At 34.0% G+C, this 24,516-nt stretch overlaps 1 protein-coding gene across 2 annotated transcripts in view; it reads right to left on the bottom strand.

Annotated features, from left to right (window-relative positions):
• The window catches only part of CDH18 (cadherin 18), a 157,730-nt gene that overhangs the window by 118,577 nt on the left and 14,637 nt on the right, over positions 1-24,516 (bottom strand). For both annotated transcript variants that reach the window (XM_059851799.1, XM_059851890.1), the window contains exon 2: positions 5,475-5,769. In XM_059851799.1, the coding sequence (XP_059707782.1) occupies positions 5,475-5,769 (295 nt within the window). The remainder of the gene's footprint in view (positions 1-5,474; positions 5,770-24,516) is intronic.

Below are 24,516 nucleotides of genomic sequence, written 5' to 3'. Positions count from 1 at the left end.
TTAGTGTATTTTTCAAGGCATGTAATGATGAATCTTTGCTGTTAGTGCCAAACACTTCCCGTAAGAAATCAGTAAGTGTAAGATTGTGAGTTAATAAAGACTCAGACTAGATTTCTTCAGACTCAACTAAACCAGGAGATGTGCTTTAGCAGCACATCTGATTTATTCTGACTGCTAATAAGCACGTAGTCTCAGAGACCAGGCAAGAGCAAACCTAAAATAAGATTTCACAAATGCATATGGCATAGACATCAGTTTCTCAGTTCCAGTAATTCAGCCTCTTAGATCAATTTCTATTGCACAAACACATTTGTTAATGTGCACACCCTCAGTATATTCCTGATTTAGAAGTATGTAAAGCCATGGAGTCTCACTTCAGGTCCAGCAAACTAAGCAGCAAACCTTCACAGATTTGGTTTCTATCCTCTGAGAAACTCTTAGTTCACTTTCAACAAGCTACATTGAACACCAAGAGCTGCTGCTTGTATCTCTACTGGAGACTTAGTAAAACTTTATGCAAATGTTCTGCATACTTAAATACAGTGTTTTCTGGTCTCTGAAAAGCCCAAGTGTATACAGTCTCACAGATAAATGTATTAACAAACCAAGTATAAGGATACTTGGATGACTTTGAAGTGGAATATTGTAATAGAATCAAGCTGGAGCTAGTTGTATGGTCACAATCATTGAGATGTTAATGTTATAGATAACTAAACTACTGTGTTTGTGTTCATGTGGAAAGGTAAATAAATGTGAATGAAAGTTTGTCTATTTTTTTCTTAAAATGTTCTAGAAATCAGTTCAGGCCTATTTATTTGCTATGAAAACATAGAAAAGGAGGTCACTTCCAGGAATAGACATTTCCCCCTGCTAGCCCATGACATTGAAATGCTGTAATGATGTATTTGTGTAGCCCAGTTTGCAAATAATTTCTAGCTTGAGAGGAGCTTGTATGGTTCATCCTTGTGGGATCACTGAAGATTAATAGGTTAGGATGCAGAATGATTTTATTTTATTTTGCAGTTGCATAAAACAAAAGCATATCCATTCAACTGGTATAGTCAGTCACCTACCAGAGTTTATTATCCAGAATGCTGGGCAACCTCAGTACCTTTTTGTCTATAGTTTTCCCTTTTTCCAGGAAAACAGTTACCAACAGTGTGAGTTTCCATTAGCACTTTTCCCCAGAATTCTAGAAAATCAAGATAGGTCTTGAACTTGATAAGAGTATTTTGTCTATTTCAGTGTTTTCGTAATTCTCTTCTTCTTTGAAGACTTTCTTCTCTCTCCTTATTTTAAAAGAATCTTAGTGCTTGTATAACTCTTTGATGTGAGAGAAGAGAAACAGAACCAGTGAAAGGCAGCACCTGACATAAGCAGCCAGCTGGTCATTTTACCATGGATGGAATGCAATTGCATCCAAAAATAGCCACAGTGATTTTCTAATACAATTGTATCTCTCTCATAAGAAACACCTGATAATAGCAATTTAGTATCGAACAGTGGCATAGTGTTCTCTTTCTACCTAAAAGAACACTTAGACTCCTTAATTTTAACTCAACCTCCCACCCTACCTCTAAAACTCTCATTCAGTGCAATGTAGCACTTCAGAAGCTTAGCTTCTTCACTATCTCATACCAGCACACTCAGCATTTTATAAGATATCCCCATACCAGCCTTTTGCCCGATTCTTGCCTCATTTGCTGAGCACCTAGGAAAGGCAGCTTGTGAAAGCTGTAGATTGGAATGCCTTGCAAAATAAAAAAAAGGCAAAAAGGGTACTTTTGTCTTCCAACTGCTCCTTTCAAAATTAGTATCATTCAGGCTCATCTTCATGACAGGCAAATCAGAGTTCTGGATACATATATATCATTTGGATGCAGCATAAGTTTTTGTGGTTGAGCTAGGTTTCATTAAGGATTTAGATAGAGAATAACACAGTAGTGTCCTCTTGCTATTTTAAATGTTGAAAAGTAAAAAAAAAAAAAAAGTAATCAGCTACAAAAGATAAAGATCTAATTTCTCTGGACACCGCAGGAGAGATATGAACATCAGACCCATACCTTCTATTCTTCCTTTACTAATTTACTGTGAAAGTTCCTGTCAAGTAAGTTTTGCTATGAAAGAGTTTTGTCAGTCCAGTTAGAAAATAAAAATGACATTTTTCCCCCAATTGAGTCTCTGCTTATTCAGAGTACAACTAGCATTTCATATGCTTTCCAGCTACATTTCAGAGCTTACATTTTGGGCATTCTGTTTTCTTAGTTAATGCTTTATAAAGAGCTATAAAACATGTCTGTATGCTCTGAATACCACTTTGTATGTGATGCCATTTTTTCTTTCTAGTATTAGAAAAAAAAAGATTATTCAGTTGGGTAAGAAAATTGTATTTTATTTCAAAATATCTCAATTTGGTTTTTCTCTCTTTTTCTTTTTTTTTTTTAATTTATAGTTTGCAAGAAAAAATTTTGTAAAGTTGTATCTCAAAGAAAAGCTGAAAGAGAATATTGTAATTTGTGTCTCTGAAGACAAATTTTTAATTTTTAATGAGGCAGTTCCATAAAATACATCTGTTGAGAATGCAAATATTTATGCATTACTTTTCTTATTTCTCTATACTATTGAATCTCAAATGGATCAATATTTAACAAAAATCTTAAATGAAATTATAAGAAGGTGAAGTTTAATAAATGCAGGGATTCTCTGCCTAACTAAAGGAGTTTTTAGTACTGTCTGAAAACACTAACAAGTCAACAACATGTGATTTAATTTCACAATACAGGAAGTTAAATAGGCCCTTCTAATAAAAATCATATTTATGAACAACATTGTCTTCTAGATTATCTGAAATTATGACTACTTCCCATTGGAATACTCTCAAAAGGACCTCAGAAATGTCTACTGTGCCTATTACTTTCTTAAATAGAATTTATTTGGAGTACTCTTCTTATCAGAGAATCACAGAATTGTTAGGGTTGGAAAGGTCATCAGGAGATCATCTAGTCTCACCTCTAAACTATCTCAGCACTAAAAATTTAGCAGGGAGACTTTCATTCATTTTACAGCTGACAATTAACATCTGGAAGTCTTTTCCTGATTGAAAAATATTCTTATTTTCTTTTAATTTACATAAAGATGACTTTCATAAACCTTAAAGCAGACTACAGGGATCTTAGTGTAACTGAGTTTTTCAAACTACCGAAAAAATAATTTCAGATGTAAATTTTGGTTTTTGAGCAAAATTTTATGGAAAAGTTTCATTGAAGGCAAGGAATAGACATTTTCTTTCATCTCTCCCAGAATAGTACATAAAGCATAAAGAGCATGTTTATTTTGTGTGCCAATGAAAACTATATTTGCCAAAAAAAATTAACAAAGCTTTTCTCTACTCACTTGTCAGTGACTTGAAAAAGACAAGCCATAAAGGTCCTACAGATTTTTCAACTAGATTCAGTTCAAGCTGTGGGGGAAATACCAGCTAGGATCTTGAGGAGAAAAACAAGAACCTGCTGCTGAAACTAAGCAAAATAATGGAGATCAAAGAAATTGCCACTTAGCATGAGAGCTGTTGCAGAGAGACAATACATTTGAAAGATCTTTAAATGATAATGTAAAAATCAGAAGAAATATTCAGAATGAGACCTCCTTAGAAATTCACAGAATAACATCAACAAGTTCAGTTAGGTACAGACTCCACAGCTAAATGTCAGAAACTATGCTAATTATGGAACTAAAAAAAGTGACAGAGGTATCTCCATCATTTGACACAAAGAATGTATCCTGTGGAAGCAGTAATATAATTAGTCTTTCTGAAATTGCAGACAATAAAAATGCTTTCAGAATGTGAAAAATACAAACAAATCAATAGGAGAAAAAAGAAAAAAGAGATAATAAATCTTCAATGAAAATCTAATGTATACCTACAACAGAATGCCTGTATGCTAAGATCTGAAAATTCAGGTTTATTCACACAACACAAAAGCCTTGTGGAATAGATATTTTAATGATTTGCTTCAGGTACAACTAGTAAAGTTATTTATTTATAAACATTGTAGTGGTTTTGGTTTGCTAATTTGAAATTTTAAAAAATTTTGAGATTTCCTGGTTAGTGTAATAATGTGTGGTGGTTTTCAGCATCAACATCAAAATGTTTTATGCAAAACATAAGCATCAGTTCTCTATTTTACTAGTAAAACTTTATTGGTTTACCATAATCCACTCTGTTTTACAACCCAAAATACCATCCTAGATTATTCAAATCATTCTTTGTAAAACAGGACAGTAGTTGAATAGTAATACTAGATTCTGATTACTGCAGATTTATGACTAACATTTATGGAAGAATGCTCAATATTTTGCTGATGAAAGAAAAATAAAACTTTCATGAATATAATACAGACAAAAAATTATTACATCAGCCACATTCGATTTTGAAGATAATATTGATCTCTCTTCCATTATCTTTCCGCCAATGCAGAAAATAAAATGCCTCTAAAGGTGAAGGAAATAATCAATTAAAATGGTTTCCATTAAAGACAAAGAAAACCAAAGAAAGAGAAAGATGGAGTTACAACTTTTTGGAAACAGCTGGTAAAGGAAATTAATTCCTCATTAAGACAGCTTGTAGTGTAATGGGAGATAACTGAGATAAAAGCTTAGATGATACTGAAATTAACTGCAACTCTAGCAGTAAAGCTTTGTGCCACAGTGAATTATCAAAGACAGTTGAAGAGGTTTTGTACAGAGCCAGAATAGTCTTACTGGAAGCTCTATGCATTCACTGTAATAATTCACACAAACATGTATTGTTTGCGTTGTCCTGGATTTATGATATTACTCACAGAAATGCTGTACTTTTGTCCTTCTGAAAAATTCTATCGGCAATTCTTCTATTAGAGGAAAGTTATACACTAACATCAACACCAGAGAAGTATTAAATGAAAAAACTGATTGCATAATTCATCAGCTCATAGAAGAATATCTGAACTAAATAACAGGGAAAACCAAAGATTGGTATCTTTTTGAACTTCATTTCACTTTATAAGGAAATCGATAAATAAACATATGTTTAAACTAATCTAGGGAGCTACTGTTCCTCTGTGTTTAATTCTGTGAATTGTATAGACTGCTTATGTAAATCTAAGAGAAAGCCTTGAAGTTTGCAGTTGAATGAGAATATATGAATACATTTTTTTTTCTAGAATGGAAATGACAATTTGACAAAGAATATATGTTAAAGCATCCAAGATTAGTAGTGACTCTTCTCTTACAACCAACATGTGTGTGTGCATACTGTTTTCTTACTGTGAATGTCACAAGTAACATATGGGTTGTATTTCATGTCTTATTCTTATCTCTTTTTAACTCCAATACATTTAACATACACTCAATGATGTGATGATAACTTTGACAAACAGTATGTGGCATTTGCACTTGTTAAAAGACTGTTGAACAGCGCAGTTTGTTTTCCTTACCCATTTCAGACATCTCTGGCACAGTAACAATGTATGGTCCATCTGTAAATTTCGGTGCATTGTCGTTGATATCCTGCACTTTGATAATGAACTCAGATTCAGGCTCGAGTGGCTTGTTTGTCCGTCTGTCAATAGCTTGGGCATGAAGTACATAGTGTGTCTTCTGCTCTCGATCTAGGCTTTTGGTTGAATGGATGTCTCCAGTTGTGTCATCAATAATAAATATAGTCCCTGCCCCTTCTCCAGTAAGAATGTATTTGACCGATCCATCACCTTTGTCGGAATTGGAATGCAGCTGTAGAATAAAAACACATAAAATCATAAAAATTATATAAAAATTTCACAAGATATAAAAACTATAATATTACACTCTTCTATTTTGTTTTCACCTCTCCCAGTTATTGCCATAATTCCTCATATGCTCTTTCTGGCAACGCAGTTACTTTGTTGAGGGTAATTTTCCACCCAGCATAATTAATTTCTTAAACTAGGATTTCTTGAGTATGTATCCATTCTAGAAAACTTCCCTAAGTCAAGTATATTCTAGTAACTGCGATGGTTTTTGGTATTTTGGTTTTGGTTTTAGTCCTTCTCCTTGTTATTATACAGCATGCATTGCTTGAAACCCTGTCACAACTACTAAACCAGATGTATTCCTACTGAGAATTTCCTACTGCAATGATGGTAATCCAGTCCCACCTACATTTTCCTCTGTGGCCCCAAGGACAACATCATTTACTGTGAAAGGAAACTGCACACTGTGCCAATGGCAGATGTCTGTCCAGAATTACTCTATTCCACAAAAAAAAATTGACATTTTCTTTGGATTTTTTTTGGTTTATTTTTAGCTAGAAAGTTATCTAATTTTCTTGTATTTAAATTATTTATAGTTAAATGATGAAGTTTGGCAGAGATTTTCAGCATTTTCATTGTTCATAACACCTTGTGCTATGAAATATAAATTAAATATATTATACTCTTCCTTTAGTAAAGTTTTATTTTGCTATGGCAGTGGAGGGTGGGTGGAAGGAAAACCCAGTAAGTAGATTGGTATGTTAGAAGATAACACGAAATGGCTTCCCACTGTCTCACTGTTCCTAAACTGACTTTAAAGAATTGCCTGTTCATAACCAAATGAACATGTGTTCTTTGATAAGAAAGGGTGATTTTTACATAAACTGAGTTTTGTGGATTTGCTTTTTCTTTTCCTTTGAAACAACTTTAAGAACATAATGTATTTATTGAGGAGCATAATAAGAACAAAGTGATAATGCAGAAATGAACAGCCTCAGGTATTGTGCAGTAACACTGTGATGTGAAATCAGAAGGGAAACTTTCTTATTTTAAGAAGACATACATTTTTATCCTTATCCTATTACCCTGAATAATATTTTTTAATATCTGCAGTGTGTCATTACGAAATTTTGATATAGAGCCTCAGCAAAGCAGAAAGAGAATGACAGATATTTTTAATTCATAGGATGCAAGATGTTACTTTCCTGTTTTCATTCTCAGTTCAAAAACCATAGAGTGTTGAATAGAAAGAAAATAAGATTTGTATGGTAGAAAACATATTTTTTTTTAAACTTAAAACACAAGATACAGAGGTGATGGTGTTTTCTCACACACTAGGAGTATCTTTTTTTTCTGGGTCTTTGTCTTGCCTTTGAAACTATCTTCCTTGTTCTTTGTAAAAGGAGCAAGCATATGGTGCTTGATGAGATTTTTCATCTTTTTTAGTAAATTCATGAAATTATAGTTTTGCACATAATTTATATTTTTTATGGAAGGGGGCTTGGAAGAGGGAAATTTAATAAACTGAAGCTTTTCAGCTCATATAAATTTCAGCAATGCATTTCAGTTGATGCACTATATACTTATCTGAGTCAATGAAGATTTAACTGAATAACCAACACAAAACTGAGTCACTACTGTGGACCCCTTTTTTATTTTTTTCTTAATCAAAAAAAGAAATCAGTAGCAAAAGGGTCTGTTTGGCATGCTTTTATAGAGCAGCAGAACAGTCTTACACATTTCATTAACAGTAGTCATTGGCAAAATTAATTGCTTCCTACCCTTAGAATAACACTGTATAGCAAAGGAATAATTCAGTCTATATAAAACACCAAGAATCCAAACTTCTTAAAGTCAAAATGTTATTTGAAGTGATTTATTTCTAAAAACAAGAGTAGTGGGTATTCTGGGATTCTAGAATATGTTTACTGATACTTTAATTTCTCAAAAACAATTAGAATTGTATGATCCTTTTGGGATAAAATGAGCCCTCAGTGCTAGCGTTTGCAAATGCCAACAGTAAAATGACAAATTTGATGAGTTTGTAAGGAACTCAAAACTAACCCAAACTGAAAATGATCGGAAAGCTTTCCATTGTAGTTCTTTCCTTTTACCTCTACAGGGATATACCTAAAAGTATATTCAGGTATACCAAATGGAGATCCCAGAAAAAATCACCACATCTATAACTGGAATTATGAACACATGAATCAATTAAATAATTTCTAGGAAAGAAATACACAAAATAAGGAATTGCTGTAGAATATAAAAAGTGAGGTTCTCCAAAACACAAAATAAGCATGCTGTTCCAATACCATGCTGTAGAAAGGCACATTCACAAATTCATTATGATGGCACAAAATGCATGGACCACTTTGAAAATTATTAACATTATCTATCTTTTTATTGTGAAGAAATCACTCTTTGTACTTGTCATCAGTGAAGAAAATACATATTTATTTTGAGTCAGAAGGTTTTTACTTCTAAAAGAAAAGCTGGGAAACACAAAAGATACTCAGCTGCTTTGATGGTCAACAAATTATCCGTTATTCCTGCTAAACATTATGTTACTCAATAAGCTTCAACTGAAAAATAGAGGCAAGAGTGTCATCAGAAGAAAACCATCTGCATATTAATAATCACTGAAAGCCTTCCATTCACAACTAGCTATTTTAAACTGTAGTTGTAAGGCAACAACTGAAAAGAAGTAAAAGCTTAAAGAAGTTCCTGCTTCCTTATTTCCAGATATGTCTTACATAGTTTGAAATATAACACTTTGATTTATGCCTTTTAACTCCTAATGCTGAATTTTAAACTCACAGAGGAGGATTTTGCATAGCAGAATGGCATTTTCTTTGTCAGTTGTTTATATTTCAGTTTTCCTGCAAAGTAAAGATTAAAGAACTGTTTGTCTTCTTTAATTCTTCCATCTTAGTACAAATTGGTCCAAGTGGAAAAATATCAAGGGTTCTGTCAAATGCTTATATGCAATGTGAGTTGTGCTGAGAGAGCCCCTGGGAATCTCTACTTCAGACAATGTTTACTAGATTAACAAAAGATTTATGTCCCTGAGCATGGTGTACTTCTCTTTTTTCTCTCTGTACAATGAAATCAACTCTACAACAAGAGGTTTACTCCACAAGAACATTTCCAATTAGAATAAGTGTGATTCGCCTCTTAGGTTACAAATACATGGTTTGGGAGAATGTGTTTCTGCAGTGCTGCCCATAATAGTTTCTAAAAGATATTGAGTGGGCAAAATCTAGCTGAACAGTAGTGGCCTTTCTCCCTCCTTGGAATTGCCAGAGCTATTTCTCTTTCAGATTAATTTGGCACAGAGGGGAATATCACTAAGTAACGCAAATGCAAGCCAACCCATGTTTTGTTCAGACCTAACTCGTGTGACCTGGGGAATTCTTCTCAAACCAGATTCCTAGAAAGGGTGTGCCAGTCATGAACCACTGGGGGAGTCTTCAGTGTCCCAGTCCCAGGGAGCTTCCTCACTCTGCTGATCTCTGACACCAACATCTCCAATTCTCCAAACTGCAGTCAGTGCACAATTCTGAATTCCCTGGGGAAATGTGGGCTCTATTCTAAGTGATGGGCTGGCTTCTGCAAACATTAGCATTGGTTTGGTTATGTGTCCAACAAGAATATATCTGTTTAATATTCTGAATCTCTCCACAACCAGAAGCTGCCAGAAAGTATTCAATTTTCATCCCCTTCTGTCATTATTCCTGTCTTTATTTCTCTGATATTTTTAGGGAAAGAAGAAAAGGATAGCAAATGGGCATATCTGGAATATCCCCTTTGTCAACCCAGTGACCTACACTTCTTGACATATTTAATAGCAAGTTTCATCCAGGAAGATTTATGATGGTTCCTCAGTCTTTAACTATCCCATATCAGCAGTGTATGACTGATTTTGCAGAACAGTAACCAAGGTGTCCCTGTTTTGCTAAGACTTCAACATTTTTCTTCTATCAGTCCATTTAAAAGCTCATTTTCTTTTTGAATTCCTGCAGAAGCTGCAGAAAGGCTACATTAACAAAGGCATGATTTGCAGATAGATGCAAATATTTCAGTTAATAAGTATTTATATTCTTATAATAATTTTGACACTATGAATCTTTAAATACTTTTTTTGATGCACTAGCATATTAACTGCTGTAAAATGAATTCACAGATTGAAGGCTAATTACCCACCTAGTAAATTGTTGTCACTGTTTGTAACTGAAAAATGATCAAGTGGCTAAAGCCTAATCATAGCCACAAATGTCAGGTGACTGCTGCTTAGTCACTGGCCTTATGCACTACCAATCAACCTCATACATCTGCATTGTATTAGCTGATGCTTAGCCACTTCATACATCAAATATTTAAACATACCTACTTGTCGAGCAACTGACCACACACAGGCAGAAACTACTAGACAATAGGAGAGAGGCCCAATGGGAAAAAAACACATCAATAGGTATTACCAAACCCAAAACTCAGTCCAAAAATTGAGAAGAAAGCCAACATCCTACTTCTCCTGGGAATGCGGAATGTTAACAACTCACAGTCATCACCATGCTCCCCTGCACTTGCCTCAGGAAAACAAGCTGCAACCAGGAAACCATGCATGGCCAGAAGAGAAAAAAGCCTGGGTAAGAGGGGCAATTGTAAAGCAGAAGAGTTGTCTGTTAGTGATTTAACTGCATGACTGCTTCCTCCTGCTTGCTTTAGTTGAAAAATCTGCATTCTTGGAGTGTAATGTGGGTGGCATTTTAAGTGGACTGCTTATGACTTTTGCAGTATTTTTAATTGGACTACCAATAAATTCTTGATGTACAATCTGGATATAACTTGTTCCAGAAACAAAAAATATTATTAAGAGATTGCCTTATATGAAATAAATTAAAATCCAAGGCTGATTTGAAAAAATCAAGAACTTGCACTAATCTAATGAATTTATTAAAAGTAGAAGGGGTTTTGTACATAAACACTTGAAGTATTGTGAAATAACTGCAGATAATTAAAATTATTGTAGCAAAAAATAAAAAACAAAACTAATTTGTACAGGATTCCAAAAGAAAAGCCTAAGTTATGGTAGTAACGACCATAACTACCATTATGTCTTGAATAAATATTGTGTTCTGTTCAGAGAGCACCACATTCTTTCAAGGAAAGCAGCAGAATCTCCTCCTCTTAATTTTATTGTCACTGTCAACAGTTTACCTTGACAAGAGGGACCCAGCACGACACTACTGCAGTAATGTCTACCAATGAGTGCCCAGACCAGAGGAATGACAAAATTAGCTCAACGTGAAGTATGAGCTTTAGCAAAACATAGAGAATTGTATCAAGTTCCTTTGCTTTTGTTACACAGAACGGTTTATTGCCTCACTAAAACCATCAAAATGTAGAGAGATATATAAAGGATTAATGGCAGAGCACTAACACACTGAGTAAAAATATTTTAATCTTCCCTCTAATAAGAGCTACAATCATACTGACGTCCTTTGACATTTATATAGACAAAACATTTAATTTAAAAGGAATGTTACAGTAACTTATTCGTAGTAAAAACTGCATTTAGAATTTTTCTTGATGGCACGCACTACAAAAGCAGAGTCTAGCTGATACTACTGAAATGTTCATTGTGTCTATGCAGTAAAAACATTGTCAGATTTGCTGCTGACTTGCTTCTCTTGGTCTGAGCTACAATATATGTTTTAATGAAAGATGTTGCTCTGGGCAATGTCACACATTTTGATGGAATTTTCAGAGGGAATCATTAGCCAAAGAGATAAGTGTACTATCCGTAGCAATGTCCACAAATTGACAAAAAGTTATTCCAAACCCTTGTCAAACAGAGGAAGAAAATAGAAAACAGCAATTTCCCCCATCTGCTGAATGAGTTTTCTGAGATAGAAGAAAAATAATTGCGTTGCAATCATCCAGGAAAAACACAAGTGAAACAATATTAACTTCACAATATAACTCTATAGCACACAAACATCTGTTCTTGCAAGATGCTTCTGTTTGCAAGCGGCTTCTCTGAAGTCTGCTCCTTTGCTGCAGCCATTAGGGAGACTGCAATGGCAGAAGTATGCAGGTGCATAAGCAATCACATCTGAAAAAACATCAGGCATACTAAAGCAGCCACAAGTGGTCAACATTAGCTTCTATTTTCTCTCTAAACAAAGGAACTCCAGGGAATGAAAAAGAAAAAGGAAAAAAAAGAAAAGCAATTCTAAAACAACACAATAATTTTTTATATATAAAAAACCCCTGTCATTTTGCTTCCAAAGAACACTATATATTTTTAAGAAAAATAGAATCTCAAACTGTTCTTTTAGTGTACTATGCGTCCATAGTATGCATCTTCCGTATGGAAGAAAAACAATTACACTCTGGTGAGGTTTTTATCTGAGCTCTCTTCACAGCAGTAAGCTTTCATTTCAGACATCTTTTACTTAGGCAAATGCTGTGATGGGCATAGAATCTATTCTATTTTTCCTGGGAACTAGGATTTACGTAGTATACGGCTTTTAGAGGTTTTTAAGTTACACAGACTTGAACAATTGCCAAAAAATAAGAAAAAAAAATCATATTTGGTCTTCAGTTTTCAGTGCCTGTTCACAATTACTGTCACTAAATCTCACTTTAAAATCAATAAATCTGTGATCATGGTGATAATTTAGATTCCTAGATCCATTCAGGAGGACCATAAATTTGACAGTTTGAATCCAAGTGCCTTGATGACATATTGCTACTCAAATAAGCCTTGAACACACATCATCATCATTGTAAGAAGAATGTTTTGCTTCTGTTTGTGTTACTAAATCATAATAAAGTGATGAAATGCCAGCATAAAACACTTCTAAAAATCTCACCATCCCTACAGATAGGCACAAGCAGTAATGGGAAATAGAAGCTTTTCAGTACATGGAAGTACTCTTGGGCACAGGTGCTGCCAACCTCTCACTTACTTAGACCACTGAGGCTCTTCTCTGTCTGTGAGTGCCTCAGCATTCAGCTACACAGGCACAGATGCATTAAATCTCAAAGATGCCAAAAAGCAGTCCTAGGTACCAATACCATAACTTGCATTACCTGCTCAAGTCAGCCTGCTTTCACATGAAAGGATGTTTGCTTAAGACATTTAAGAGGTCAAGGTCAGAAAAACAGTAAGTACTTAAAAGAAAACCCTGGAAAACCCCAAGAGATGCAAGAGTTCGGGGCTTGGAACGTCATGATGCAGTGAAAAGCCATTCTTCACAGAAAAACATTGTACATTTGTGACAATAATAATGGAGTAAAAGCATGTGTAAAAGCCGTGTGTTTCCACACACTCTTTCTCCAGACTTTCTACAGGTGATTTTGACCTTCATTTCTCGTGCTTCTTTGGTCAAGCTACTCTCATTGCAGTTTTTTTTTTTTTCCCATGTGTACAAAGAGAGACTCAAACTCTTCTTTTTCTTTCCATTTCCAGTACAGAAGGCAAAAAGGGAAAAAAATCCCTTGCAATAGGGTCTTTCAAAAAGAATATATGTATGACTTTTATTGAACAGGAATGCCAACATAAGGATTATTTAGGATTTCTCAATAAGTGAAAAAGCTATTAGTTCTCTAAAACCCTGATCAATGAATTTTGTACAATGTGGGATCTCCATGCATAGAGCTTCTCCTGATATTGAGAGTGACAGAAATAGCTCCCTGCAGCACATAGGTGTAAGTGTAATAGCACTCAAACTCTTCTTGAAAGTACCATTTATTTGTTTGCTTGTTTGTTTGACAGTGCTACAGCTAATACTGTTTGCTCTATGAAAGATCTGATGACAGCACATTAATTTTTAAGCTCTGGGAAAACAACTCTGCTGTGTACTTTTGTGATATTCTAAATTACTTCTTTTTACTTTGCTCTTCCTAAGAAATACTGTAAAGAGAAAAAATAAACGTGTGATTTTCTGATGTAGTATTTGTGAGCCAGGTAAAATCAGCTAGAGGAAATTTTTTTTTTTTTTGCCAGGGACCCGATTACTTACTCAATTACAGAGTTTGATTAGGAAAAAAATATTATGAGGAAAAGATCAAGGAGAGATAATTAATTTACCAGTTTCCTTTTATCCCATTCTTCCACAATACGTTCACACATTTTTGAGTTTGATGTCTTTGAAGCTAATTTGCTGAGAAATTTTTAAGATTGTGTAAGGAAAACAGGTTATCTACTGTCCAATGGCTTGTATTTCAGGTGAAAAAGTGATTTCATTGTGAAGAAACTGAAAAGAATGCACAACCATGTGTCATCAAGGACTGCATATATCATTGTTTAAGAAGGATTTAATCTCCATATTATTTGAACTCAAAGCATAATAATGCATTTTCCAGGTAAAATATATACATGATTTTATTATTGAGATTATTTTTTTCTTTTGGTCACTTTATTTGTTAAGACTTCTTTTTTATATACTGTTGAAATATTAGGAAGTAGTATCATAACATTGAGTATCAGAATATTAACTTATTAGGGTATTGGTTCACTGCTTACGCTGGATTAAACCCTTAAAATCATGTTCTGGTTTTGCATCTGGAATGTTGTTTCATCTCTTTCATGTGATCTTCAGCTTTTCTTCTTGTTGGGTGAAATTTATATTTGTAGAAAAACTGCTTCTGAATAGAGTTTCCATTACAACTCTTGCATCTGATCACTCTTCTTCTGCACCTCTCTTAGAAGAGAGTATATTTTTTTTTTTTCTGTTTACAGATACTTTCCTTCTTCCTTTAATGTAGAACTCTTCTTGTTTGCTAGAAACAAAAAGTACTACATGACACAGCAAAAAAAAAAAAAAAAAAACAAACCCAACATCGTGTTGAGGGAATGTTTCCATAAATTTGAAAGATCACCTGTGCCTCAAAATCCATTGATAATGAAAAATCCCAGCTCTGCTACTTTGAACATCTTTGATGTGTAAGTCAGAGGGTTCATGATCAGAGCAGAAGCTTATCACCAGCCCTTTCCACAAATATGTCATGTCATGACTGCAATAACAAAGTGACAAAGTGATCCTGACTGTTACAAAGATGACTATACTTTCACAAGTAGGAATAAAAAAATAGAAACATATCAATGTCAGTGAATGGGGATGTAAACAACTTTCCTTAACTTTACCATGCTTTTTGTGGGCTGTTACAAAAACTTTTTGGATCTCATATGTATGTAAAATGGGGAAATTTAAGAATCTTTTCTGTGTATTTCCCTACTTCACATAAGCATTCCCAAGAAAAAATAGAATTTCTGAGCTCAAGATTTTTAATCAGGTAATTCTTACCTATTAGCACATTTATTTCAAAGTGCTACTGCTTCTTTCTTTCTAGATTTACCATAACCCACCTCAGTCCATAAAAGCTTGAACTGCCACTTATGCAAATTTTTGATTTTAAGACATAACAAACCCTTCATTTTCACATTTACTTCAGTACAACTTCCAGACTAGTAAAACACCAGTTCTGAAAATGTTTTAAACCAGTTTTATATTACAGTTATTGACTGACTGGTGTTTTGAAACACCACTCATGTAGAGGCCTGGTGTAATGTGAAATGTTTTGCTGCATTTTTCACCTGACAATATACTTTCAAGTTCTGCATGAAATTTTTTCAGCACAGTACAGACAATTTCCATCTTTTCGTGGACAACTGCCATTCTTCATTGTGACTGACAACACACATTATAACAATAAGAATAAGAAAAATATGCTAGACTTTTGAAATAGCAACCAAAGAGACCAAACCATCCAAATTTCTAGAGACTCTCAGTTAAATTTGGAATATACCTAATTTATCCTGTGTTTTATCCATGAAATATATCTTTTTATAAACAGCTGTAGTATATTTTTTCCATAACGGGATGTACAATTTTCTCTTTCTGTACATGCAAAGAATCCCAGATATGATATTTTGTTCAGTGCTATCCCTTACAAAGGAAGGGATTGAAAGAAATCTGTTAAAATTTGATCCTTCTCCAGGACCAGTATTCAAACTATATTGAAAACCAGAACCATCCTATTCACACTTCAAGGCAATATATTCTTCTCCTTAGTGTTTCTTATGGCTATGCTGGTACATCAATATTGATGTAATTTATCAAGACCATTTCGAAGATTTCTCTTTTCAGAGATGCTCTGACACCTTCTCCCTTCTCAAAAACTGCTCAGGAAGAATAGGATTACAATCCTTAAAGCTAGTGGTTGCCAATAAACTGTTAAGTACCAGTAATTCTTTAAAACAATATGTGTAAAATGACAGGGAAAGTAATATAAAAATAGTTCGTTCTGGGAGGCCACTAAAATGACCATTAAAATATGTTCACTACACATTTTTTTACTACACATTCAATTACTACACATTCTTGCTAGTAGTACAAGAGAATGTCAATACAGAGCACATATAGTCTACTTTGGATGTATAGTTTATTCACTAACACATTTTCCAAACCAGACTGTTTTCTTTACATTTAAGCGCTTCAGGAAGTGCCCATATGTCCCAGCAGAAGATCCAGGGCTATGATTCTGATGTTCCAGTGTCTTTTTTTTTCCTAACCTAATACTGTGAGGTCCAAAAATATTTATTCTTTTTCAGGAAAAAAAAAATGAAAATAATAAAACCATATTGCTTGATATTTCAAACACCCACTGAATACAAGTTTTCACTTAGTCATCCTAAAGTGAGTAAATATTACTCATATTGCTAAAATCCTATGTATTCCATGTAAGGAATAATCTATCAGGTTGCTATATTCAGTGGTGCTACATAGTCCTAACATAAGAATTCAGGGCAACAAAGATAACTACTATTTAGGCAGCAGAAATAAAAATCTTATTTTGACAAGAGGCCAACTTTTTTTTTTCCCCCTCAAAACATAATTTTCAAATTACATAATCAACTGGAAATATGTTCCTTCTGACCCAAATAATGTTGTGCTCTTAGAACTAAAGAAAACTCAGACAAATGTCAGAAATGTAGTAAATATCACATTCTCTGAAGGCACGCTCAAGAAAACTCTGGGTGAAACCAGGAATGACTCCTCCTCCCCACCTCTTCTGTTAATAGAAACATAATTTTTGTTCAGACACAAATTCACATCTTGGAGAATTTCACATATGTGTGAGAGGAGCAAACTATAGAATAAGTATTCAACATCACAACAATACTGACATTAGGAGTAAAACAAGAAAGATTGTATCAAAACAGTTCCCCTGTAAAAGCCAATGAAATATATTTTTTCTTTCCTAAGAGGGATAAATTCCTGACTTGATCTAACTTGTAGAGAGAAAAAAAAATCTACATACTGAAGAAGAGACACTTATTATTTTCCTTAGAGATTAGTAACAGTAGAACTGAAGTAGTTTTACTTGGGAGTAACTTTTTCATCTATCTGGCTCACAACTAATTCCAAAAGAAATTATACTAAAAATACTGCATATGTCTTGTGTGACTTGTCATAATGGGTAGGAGATTGGCTTCAAAACTACATTTTCTTTCATTATTTAATGCCTGACTTTTTGTACAATACATAAATTAGAAAAAAAAGTTTTTAAAATATTTTTGTATATATTATCATCAAATGGATGCATCTAAAAAAATCATACTGAGAACTTATTAATACAAATATCCTGTGGTCTGAATTACAAACGTCCTTTTGGCTTACATGCAGGAGAAGAGTGGTTTCCTCTTTAGACTCAAAGTTAGATTCAAATTGTGTGAAAATAAACAAAAAGAGATAATGCATTCTATTCTGAAGATGAGACCTTTTGAGCCAACTAGTGATGCTCCTTCAGCTTCCAATGACACCTGCAGACATCACATAGTTAAAATACTACTTAGGCAATACCTAGTACAAGTCTCCAAAGTTTTAATTCACACCAGGCCATGAATGGCAGGATAAGATGGTTCTCCGAACATTCAATGGTTATTATTTAACGAATTGCTTACTCAAGCACAGCTGTCTGTGTAAGGTCAGGGCAGGAGCAGTGAGCACTCAGGAAAGCTGCAGAGTCCTCAGTGGTACAGGAGATCAAAGGGAGAAGCTTTATGAAGACTTCCAGTTTTTCAGAGAGGATTTATTTTTTTTTACTTTATTTAATATTATAAATTGGAGGTAGATTGTTGTATTGAACCTTTAGTCAAAAGAGGGAAATACCGCTCCTTAGTCCAGAATATCACATCCTTATTTGATCATGCTCTTTTCCTCAGGCTATCTTACATCCCTCTATGTTTTAAAAAGTTCCACCATGCCTCTTCTCTTTCCCTTTTTATGCTAGGTTCTTGTATGCATCCTAACCTGTAACACTCTGGTTTGCATGCTCCATGTGCACTGCAGTTCCTACAATCCCACCTCCTGCAGCATTCACACTGACTGTCATGTCAAGGACATATGAAAATTTTAACATAAGATTTTGGCATTTAAGTTTTTTGCTGAATGCTATGGAGAGTTTTGGAAGGATTGGGTGCAAAACTCTGCAGCAAATAGAGAGTTATAAATAAACATATGTATGTTTTCAAATAGAAAAAAGTCCAAGACTAAAGGTGTATGTTTAAGAATTAGGGTAGCTAATGTGGAATCTTCATTAGAGTAAGTAATTCAAAGTTAAGGAGCCCTCTGTTTCAGGATCACCTGTGCTTCAGTGTTTTCTAAACAAATCCAAAGGCTCCATGGGCAAGCAAAAAATGCATTTTCAGTTTAAAAACACAACCTGCCCCTTCCCACCAAAATATCCACATTTAGTTCTGTGAAAGACAGGTGTACACATATTTATATATACAGCACATATACAATCTCTGTGAAGTTGAGAAAGACCGCTTAGATATACAAGTATTTTAGAGCACTTCACTCCCATATTGTGGGTTTTTTTAGAATGGGCAATTAATACATTTTCCATAATTCTACATTAATTTCTAATATAAAGAAGAAAGCTTCCAGCAGTCATCTTAAAGCATATGATATGGCTGTGATAACAGCTCTGCAGAAAAACACCAAGGACACATTCAGTAGAGCATGAGTTTGCCTGCCATTTATTTCCTCTTTGGAAGTGGTCCTTTCAGTATCATGTTGTTATTCAAATTAGCATGTGAGGGGAATAGTTGCTTGCAAAATTCTGAAAATGCTCAAGGACAAGTGAAGCCTTGTGAAAGCATAATTTAATTAATGATAACAATACAGAAAGTGGTTTCACAGCCCACAGTTGGGATTTGTACACCTAGTTTCTGATTAATTCAATTTATATCTTACAGCAGTAATGTTTTTGCTCTACCTCTGTCTATGTAGCTTTACCTGTTACATTACATGCACCTTATGCTTTGTTTTATGAGTTTTTAAATTCTTTTCCCTCTCATGTAAATTATTATTTTTCAACTTCCATTTGCTTTTTAAACTTGTTCCAGGGAAAACTGAAGGCCTGTGAAATAGGAAAAGAATTCTACCTTATACTAAATCAGTAAATTTCTTTCTAGCAAAAATGAATTTTTCCCACTCTCTCCTGACCCATTGCAAGCACAGTTTACTGTATACGAATGCATCTAACAAAAGATTTCTCAGCTGGCCTTCAATATCATTTCCAGGAGGTATTTAATAAACAATAAAATATTTTTTTCAAGGGTAGTCTGATCATGAAAAATACCAATTCTGGATAATCTCTCCAATAACAATGACAATATTGACAATAAAAATATTATTCTTTATGGTAGTGGAATAATTTTTTTCACAGCTCTGTTCCCCTGACTCATATAAAAGGAGGAGAGATGTGATTTTTCAAAACCTTGGCTGGTGAGGTATCTGGGCTAGATTATCAGAAATGCTCCCTATTAACCAAGTATTTAAAATAGCTGTATTTTTTTTTTTTGACACTCTTATAAAGGACTTCTCCAAGTAGCCTCTGCATGGAAGAGGCATCTCTCTGAGCAAAAGACACATTGGCTCGGGGGTTTCAGAAAAAATATCAAGTGGGCCCTGGAATGTCCAGCATTAATGTTACCACACCAGTGAATCTTGTGACATTTTTTGACATCCTAATAATAACTATAAATCTAAAAAACATGCTAAGATAGATAAAAGTTTAAATTTGATTAGTTCTGGATATGATTTCATTTTAGTGTGCAAAGATTCTCCTTATTCTCCTAAAACATCCCCAATTTGATAATGCAGTTTTACTAGTTAATATACAAGTAATTCTGGCTTATGGACAATTGCCTTAGACATAACAAACAAAAAAACCCCAACAAAACAACCCAAAAAATAAATCACAAAAAACCCCCAAGCAACCGCCCGAAAGAAGCAAAAAGCTACCAAACAATAACCCCAAAATAGAACAAAAAGCAGAAAAAAACAGCAGAACCACACACACCCCAAAAAATCCCCACAAAAACACATACAAAAATGAAAACATAAGAGAAAATAAATGAACAAATGAATAAAGAAATGAACAAGATGATGCAAAATATTACTGATTAAATGAGACAGAGTAGACAAAACTTTGTTAGAAAAGGTTTAGTCTTAGCTGGTCCCATAGCAGGCTATCATTATGGAATGAATGATCTTTTGATGTTTCTTCCTGACCAAAAATTCTGTTGCTTTCTCATTTTTAAAAAGCATTTTGGCTATTGCATGTATAAATCATCTCCTTTCAATCTGCTATCCTTCCTTGATAGGGAAAGGTAAAGGTTCAATTCTATGAATAAATTAGACTCTAACTTTTAAAGGTAGCATTTATAAAGGGTAGAAAAGGGGTCTATTTTTTTTCAGGGAATGATTATTTCATTACACATCAGCAACACTTAATTTATCTTGCAGACAGGAGTGCTGAAATACTACCACAACATATTTTCATGGATCAAACAAAATCTGCAAGAAAACCTCAAGCATGGAAAGTAGGTAGTTTCTACTTCAAATTTCTAAAGAGGTGTAAGGTTTGAAAAATAACAGATTCATTCATTTGTTTTAGATTTCTTGAAATAGCTATTTATATTTTATATTTTATATTTTATATTTTATATTTTATATTTTATATTTTATATTTTATATTTTATATTATTTTATATTTTATATTTTAGTTTATGTTTATGTTTAGGATTAGCTCCATATGAATAAGGGGCCTAAATACAAAAATAATGTGTGATCATACTACTAATATAGCAGTATAAGAGAATTATCATGCATCATGTGTTAGTTCTCAGTAAGAGAATTTATCATGTGTTAATTATTTGTCTTTCTGAATCATATATATATATAAACAGGAAATACTCTGCTGTACTCTGCAAACACACAATACAAGGTCATCAGAAGAAATTCATCATTTGTGGAAAAGAAAACAGAAGTAATTACTGAGGTAACAGTTATGGAGGAACTTTTAAGTAAAATAATATATTTTTAACTCATAGAGTTACATACTTGTTATATGTATAATTTTTTCTCCTGCCCATCATTTCAACAAAGTTGGGAGACTTCCCTTAATATTTGGGGATCCTCCCATTTCAAGGAATTTCATATTTCCTCATTTTTAGGCAAATCATAACAAAAGCTTCTTTCACTTAGAGCTACAAAGCAGAACAAAAAGGAAAAAATCTAAAGCTCCTGGTTATTTGCACACTGCTTAATTCTCTAAACTCAGTATTTTATTATTTTAACATTTTATAAAAAGGTAATATTAAAACTGTGACAGGTAATGCCAGTCAGTAGAACTAATTGATACTCAACTAATTAATACTATTGAAAATGTAACAGTACTGAGTCTTATTTATTTAATAATCCTTTCCATTGTTCTCTAAATCTAAAGATCTCAGAGACCATACAATGTAATTTAAATTATGATTCAATTATGGTTAAATTATGGTTCAAAATTGCAGTGGGTAACTTAATGGTAAATAAATGGTGAAGCTAAAACTGACTTAAAGCCTTACTCTCCTTTCACAGTCTTCATGCTTCCAGTTCTGGCTGTTATTTCCAACTTGCCAAGTTATTTTGCACATAATTGTTCTCTCTACCTGTCTTGTGCAATGAGTCACTATTGATCAGTGTGGTGTTGTCCTGGTTGCCCTGAGCTATGAGAGAATGCACTTCTGCACTGCTCCTCATGGCAGTCTGAGACCTAAAAGTCTGCTTAGGTTGGGACTCAGCAGGACCACCTTCTGACTCCAGTTGCTGCCTCCCTCCGGTGCCACTCTGTACTCAGAACACCGCATAAATCCTCAAGGCAGAGGAAGAGGAAAAATTAACAGGCAGTTTAACTTATTTCAACATGATGAGCATTTGTGAAAACAAAAGAGGAAACAATAATAGAAAGCATCCAAAATTTAAAGACACCAATCCACAAAATAAAGTAGCTGTACAGAAGATAATCCAATGTAAAAATGTCATCTCAGAATCTGGCCCATAAAAATATTCTTGACATCTTTGATAGAAGGAGAAACAAAAAGGAACAGTGAAACCTACACAGAATGTGACAGTGGCCTTCTTGTCGCACATGTCTGTTTAGTTTAAGCAGGAAAAGAAAAACTCTCCCCCTAAAATATGCATTTAATTTTGCTCTCAGGTACATGGTGTGACTCTTGGGATATTCCTGTCATATAGTTAAATTCAGAGTTGAATGGGGGCTTATTTCTCCTACCTCATGTAGAGGTTCATAAACATGTATGAACAAATGTCTTTGGTTCTCAATTTCCCTCCTTGTCAGGAAATAAAGTTTGCTATTAAAGGCCATAAATCAAGACATTTGAAACTCTCTTAATCAAAAAACATGATAGTTGATTAATTAATCAAGTCCTTTTTGTTGTATGTATCACATGCACAATTAATCCAGCCAGCATGTCCTCTTCTGCAGAATGGGTGAGAATTGTTCCTTTACACTCTGAAACTCCCAGTGTATGAATAACACGGATTCTTTTATCCATTACCTCATCCAGATCCTGCTACTGCCACATAACAAAGACCTATCAAACAAAAGTCAATTCCAAATTTAGCTTTTGACTGTCAGCTGAATGTTAACAAAACCCATAAATCATTGCTTTGATGCTTAGGAAATTTTCTGAAGTTAGGGTTCTGTGAAATTCTCAGAAATACTGATTATGATAAAGCCCAAAACTTTAATATTTTAATTTCATTTTTTCAGAACACTAATATCTCAGATTTGAAATTCTTTTGTTTTAACTTGAAAAGGAACGAGGAAAAAAATAAATCCTAGTGATCTGCAGATATGGGAACTTCAAAAGAATTACAAAAATTGTTCTCCATCGATACAAGCTGTCCATTTTATTCTCATAGGTAAGCAATTTAATCTGTTTCAAAATTCAAACATGTCCTATAATACAAAGCCTAAAGACATCTTCTGGCAAAAGGGACAGAACTTAAAGCACTGACCCAAAGAAGAAGGCATTCAAAAAAGTGATGGAATATCTTGACCAAACAAATTCACTGTCATTTCATGCCTGAAATCTGGCTGATCTGAGATCACACTACAGACACTGCATAGTGACCCCTTGGGTCTTTCTACACTCGCACTTTGTGTTGCCCCTATAAGCTCTGTTCTGTATTTCCAATGCACTTTTGCTCCACACATGATATATTCAATGGCTAACAGAAGAGAAACCAAACTCTACATGTCACCTTACAACCACATATGCTTCCATAAAACATCTTACTATACAAAGCTAAGTCATGTTTTGCCCTCTGGGAGAGGTTCACACACTTGATTCATAACTGGTTTCTGTCAAAAATTCTTTAGAGGGTGCATGAAACAAACATCAGCTAGGACATGGATTTCAACATACAATTATATTGTGTACAATTCCCTACAAATGTGTCAAAATCATACAATACAATTTAGAGAAAAAATCCAATTATTTACTATTTACATCAGCTGAGAAGCCAGTCTGTGAAATTCAGATTATTGTCACATAAGTGTGGTTTGCTAGAGTTTTCTCAGAAACTCAATGTAACAGCATAAACTTCTAAAATATGTTAATGCTACATTAGATGTTATTAATTATCACAGGAGATGCTACACCTGCTCTCTAGAAAGCTGCAGATCTCCAATGCTTTAGTGCTTATGTTCTCTTAATAAGACAATAGAGATGCATCTTTCTCTCTGCACAAAATCTGCACAAAGAAGAAGAAAACAGGGAAATGGGAGGTGAAGAGCTCCCTTTTATGCTGCATGACTACCTGTTAATTATAGGCTTCAGTGAAGTGATGAATATTTCAGGGTAAAACTCTGCTTGTTAAAAAGTCCCTTGTTTTGTGTTCTTGGTTTATGCCTTGGTTTATGCCTTCAGACTTACTAGAATAGACACTGGTAGCAAGTCTACCTCTGTCTGATGTAAAATACATTTGTCTATTGTGGTGACAAAATCCAGGAAAAATTAAAGACACTCCATGTGTACACGTTGTATTTTTTTTTTTCCCTTTTAATTTATATATGCTGGAATGGGGAGAAGGGGTTTCTTGATAAATGGTGAACTAATCTTAAAATTAAGATTCAGAAAAATGCTGTGAAGGTGAATTAATTGATATCTCCCATGAATCTTTGGATGCAAGACTGTAGGTGATACAAACCAAAATCATTCACATTTTTCCTATCTTGCTCCCCATTAGCAGTACATGTAGCTTTAATATATTAATGCAATATACAATCTTGAAGCATACATTATCTTCCTATTTAGTACTTTTCAGAATAAAAAAGATTTGAAGAAAGATGCATTGAATAGCTTTCCTTC

This window comes from Haemorhous mexicanus, chromosome 1 (genome assembly GCF_027477595.1).
Source record: "Haemorhous mexicanus isolate bHaeMex1 chromosome 1, bHaeMex1.pri, whole genome shotgun sequence".
Classification (NCBI taxonomy): domain Eukaryota; kingdom Metazoa; phylum Chordata; class Aves; order Passeriformes; family Fringillidae; genus Haemorhous; species Haemorhous mexicanus.
This window is presented reverse-complemented; position numbering and strand designations above follow the sequence as displayed.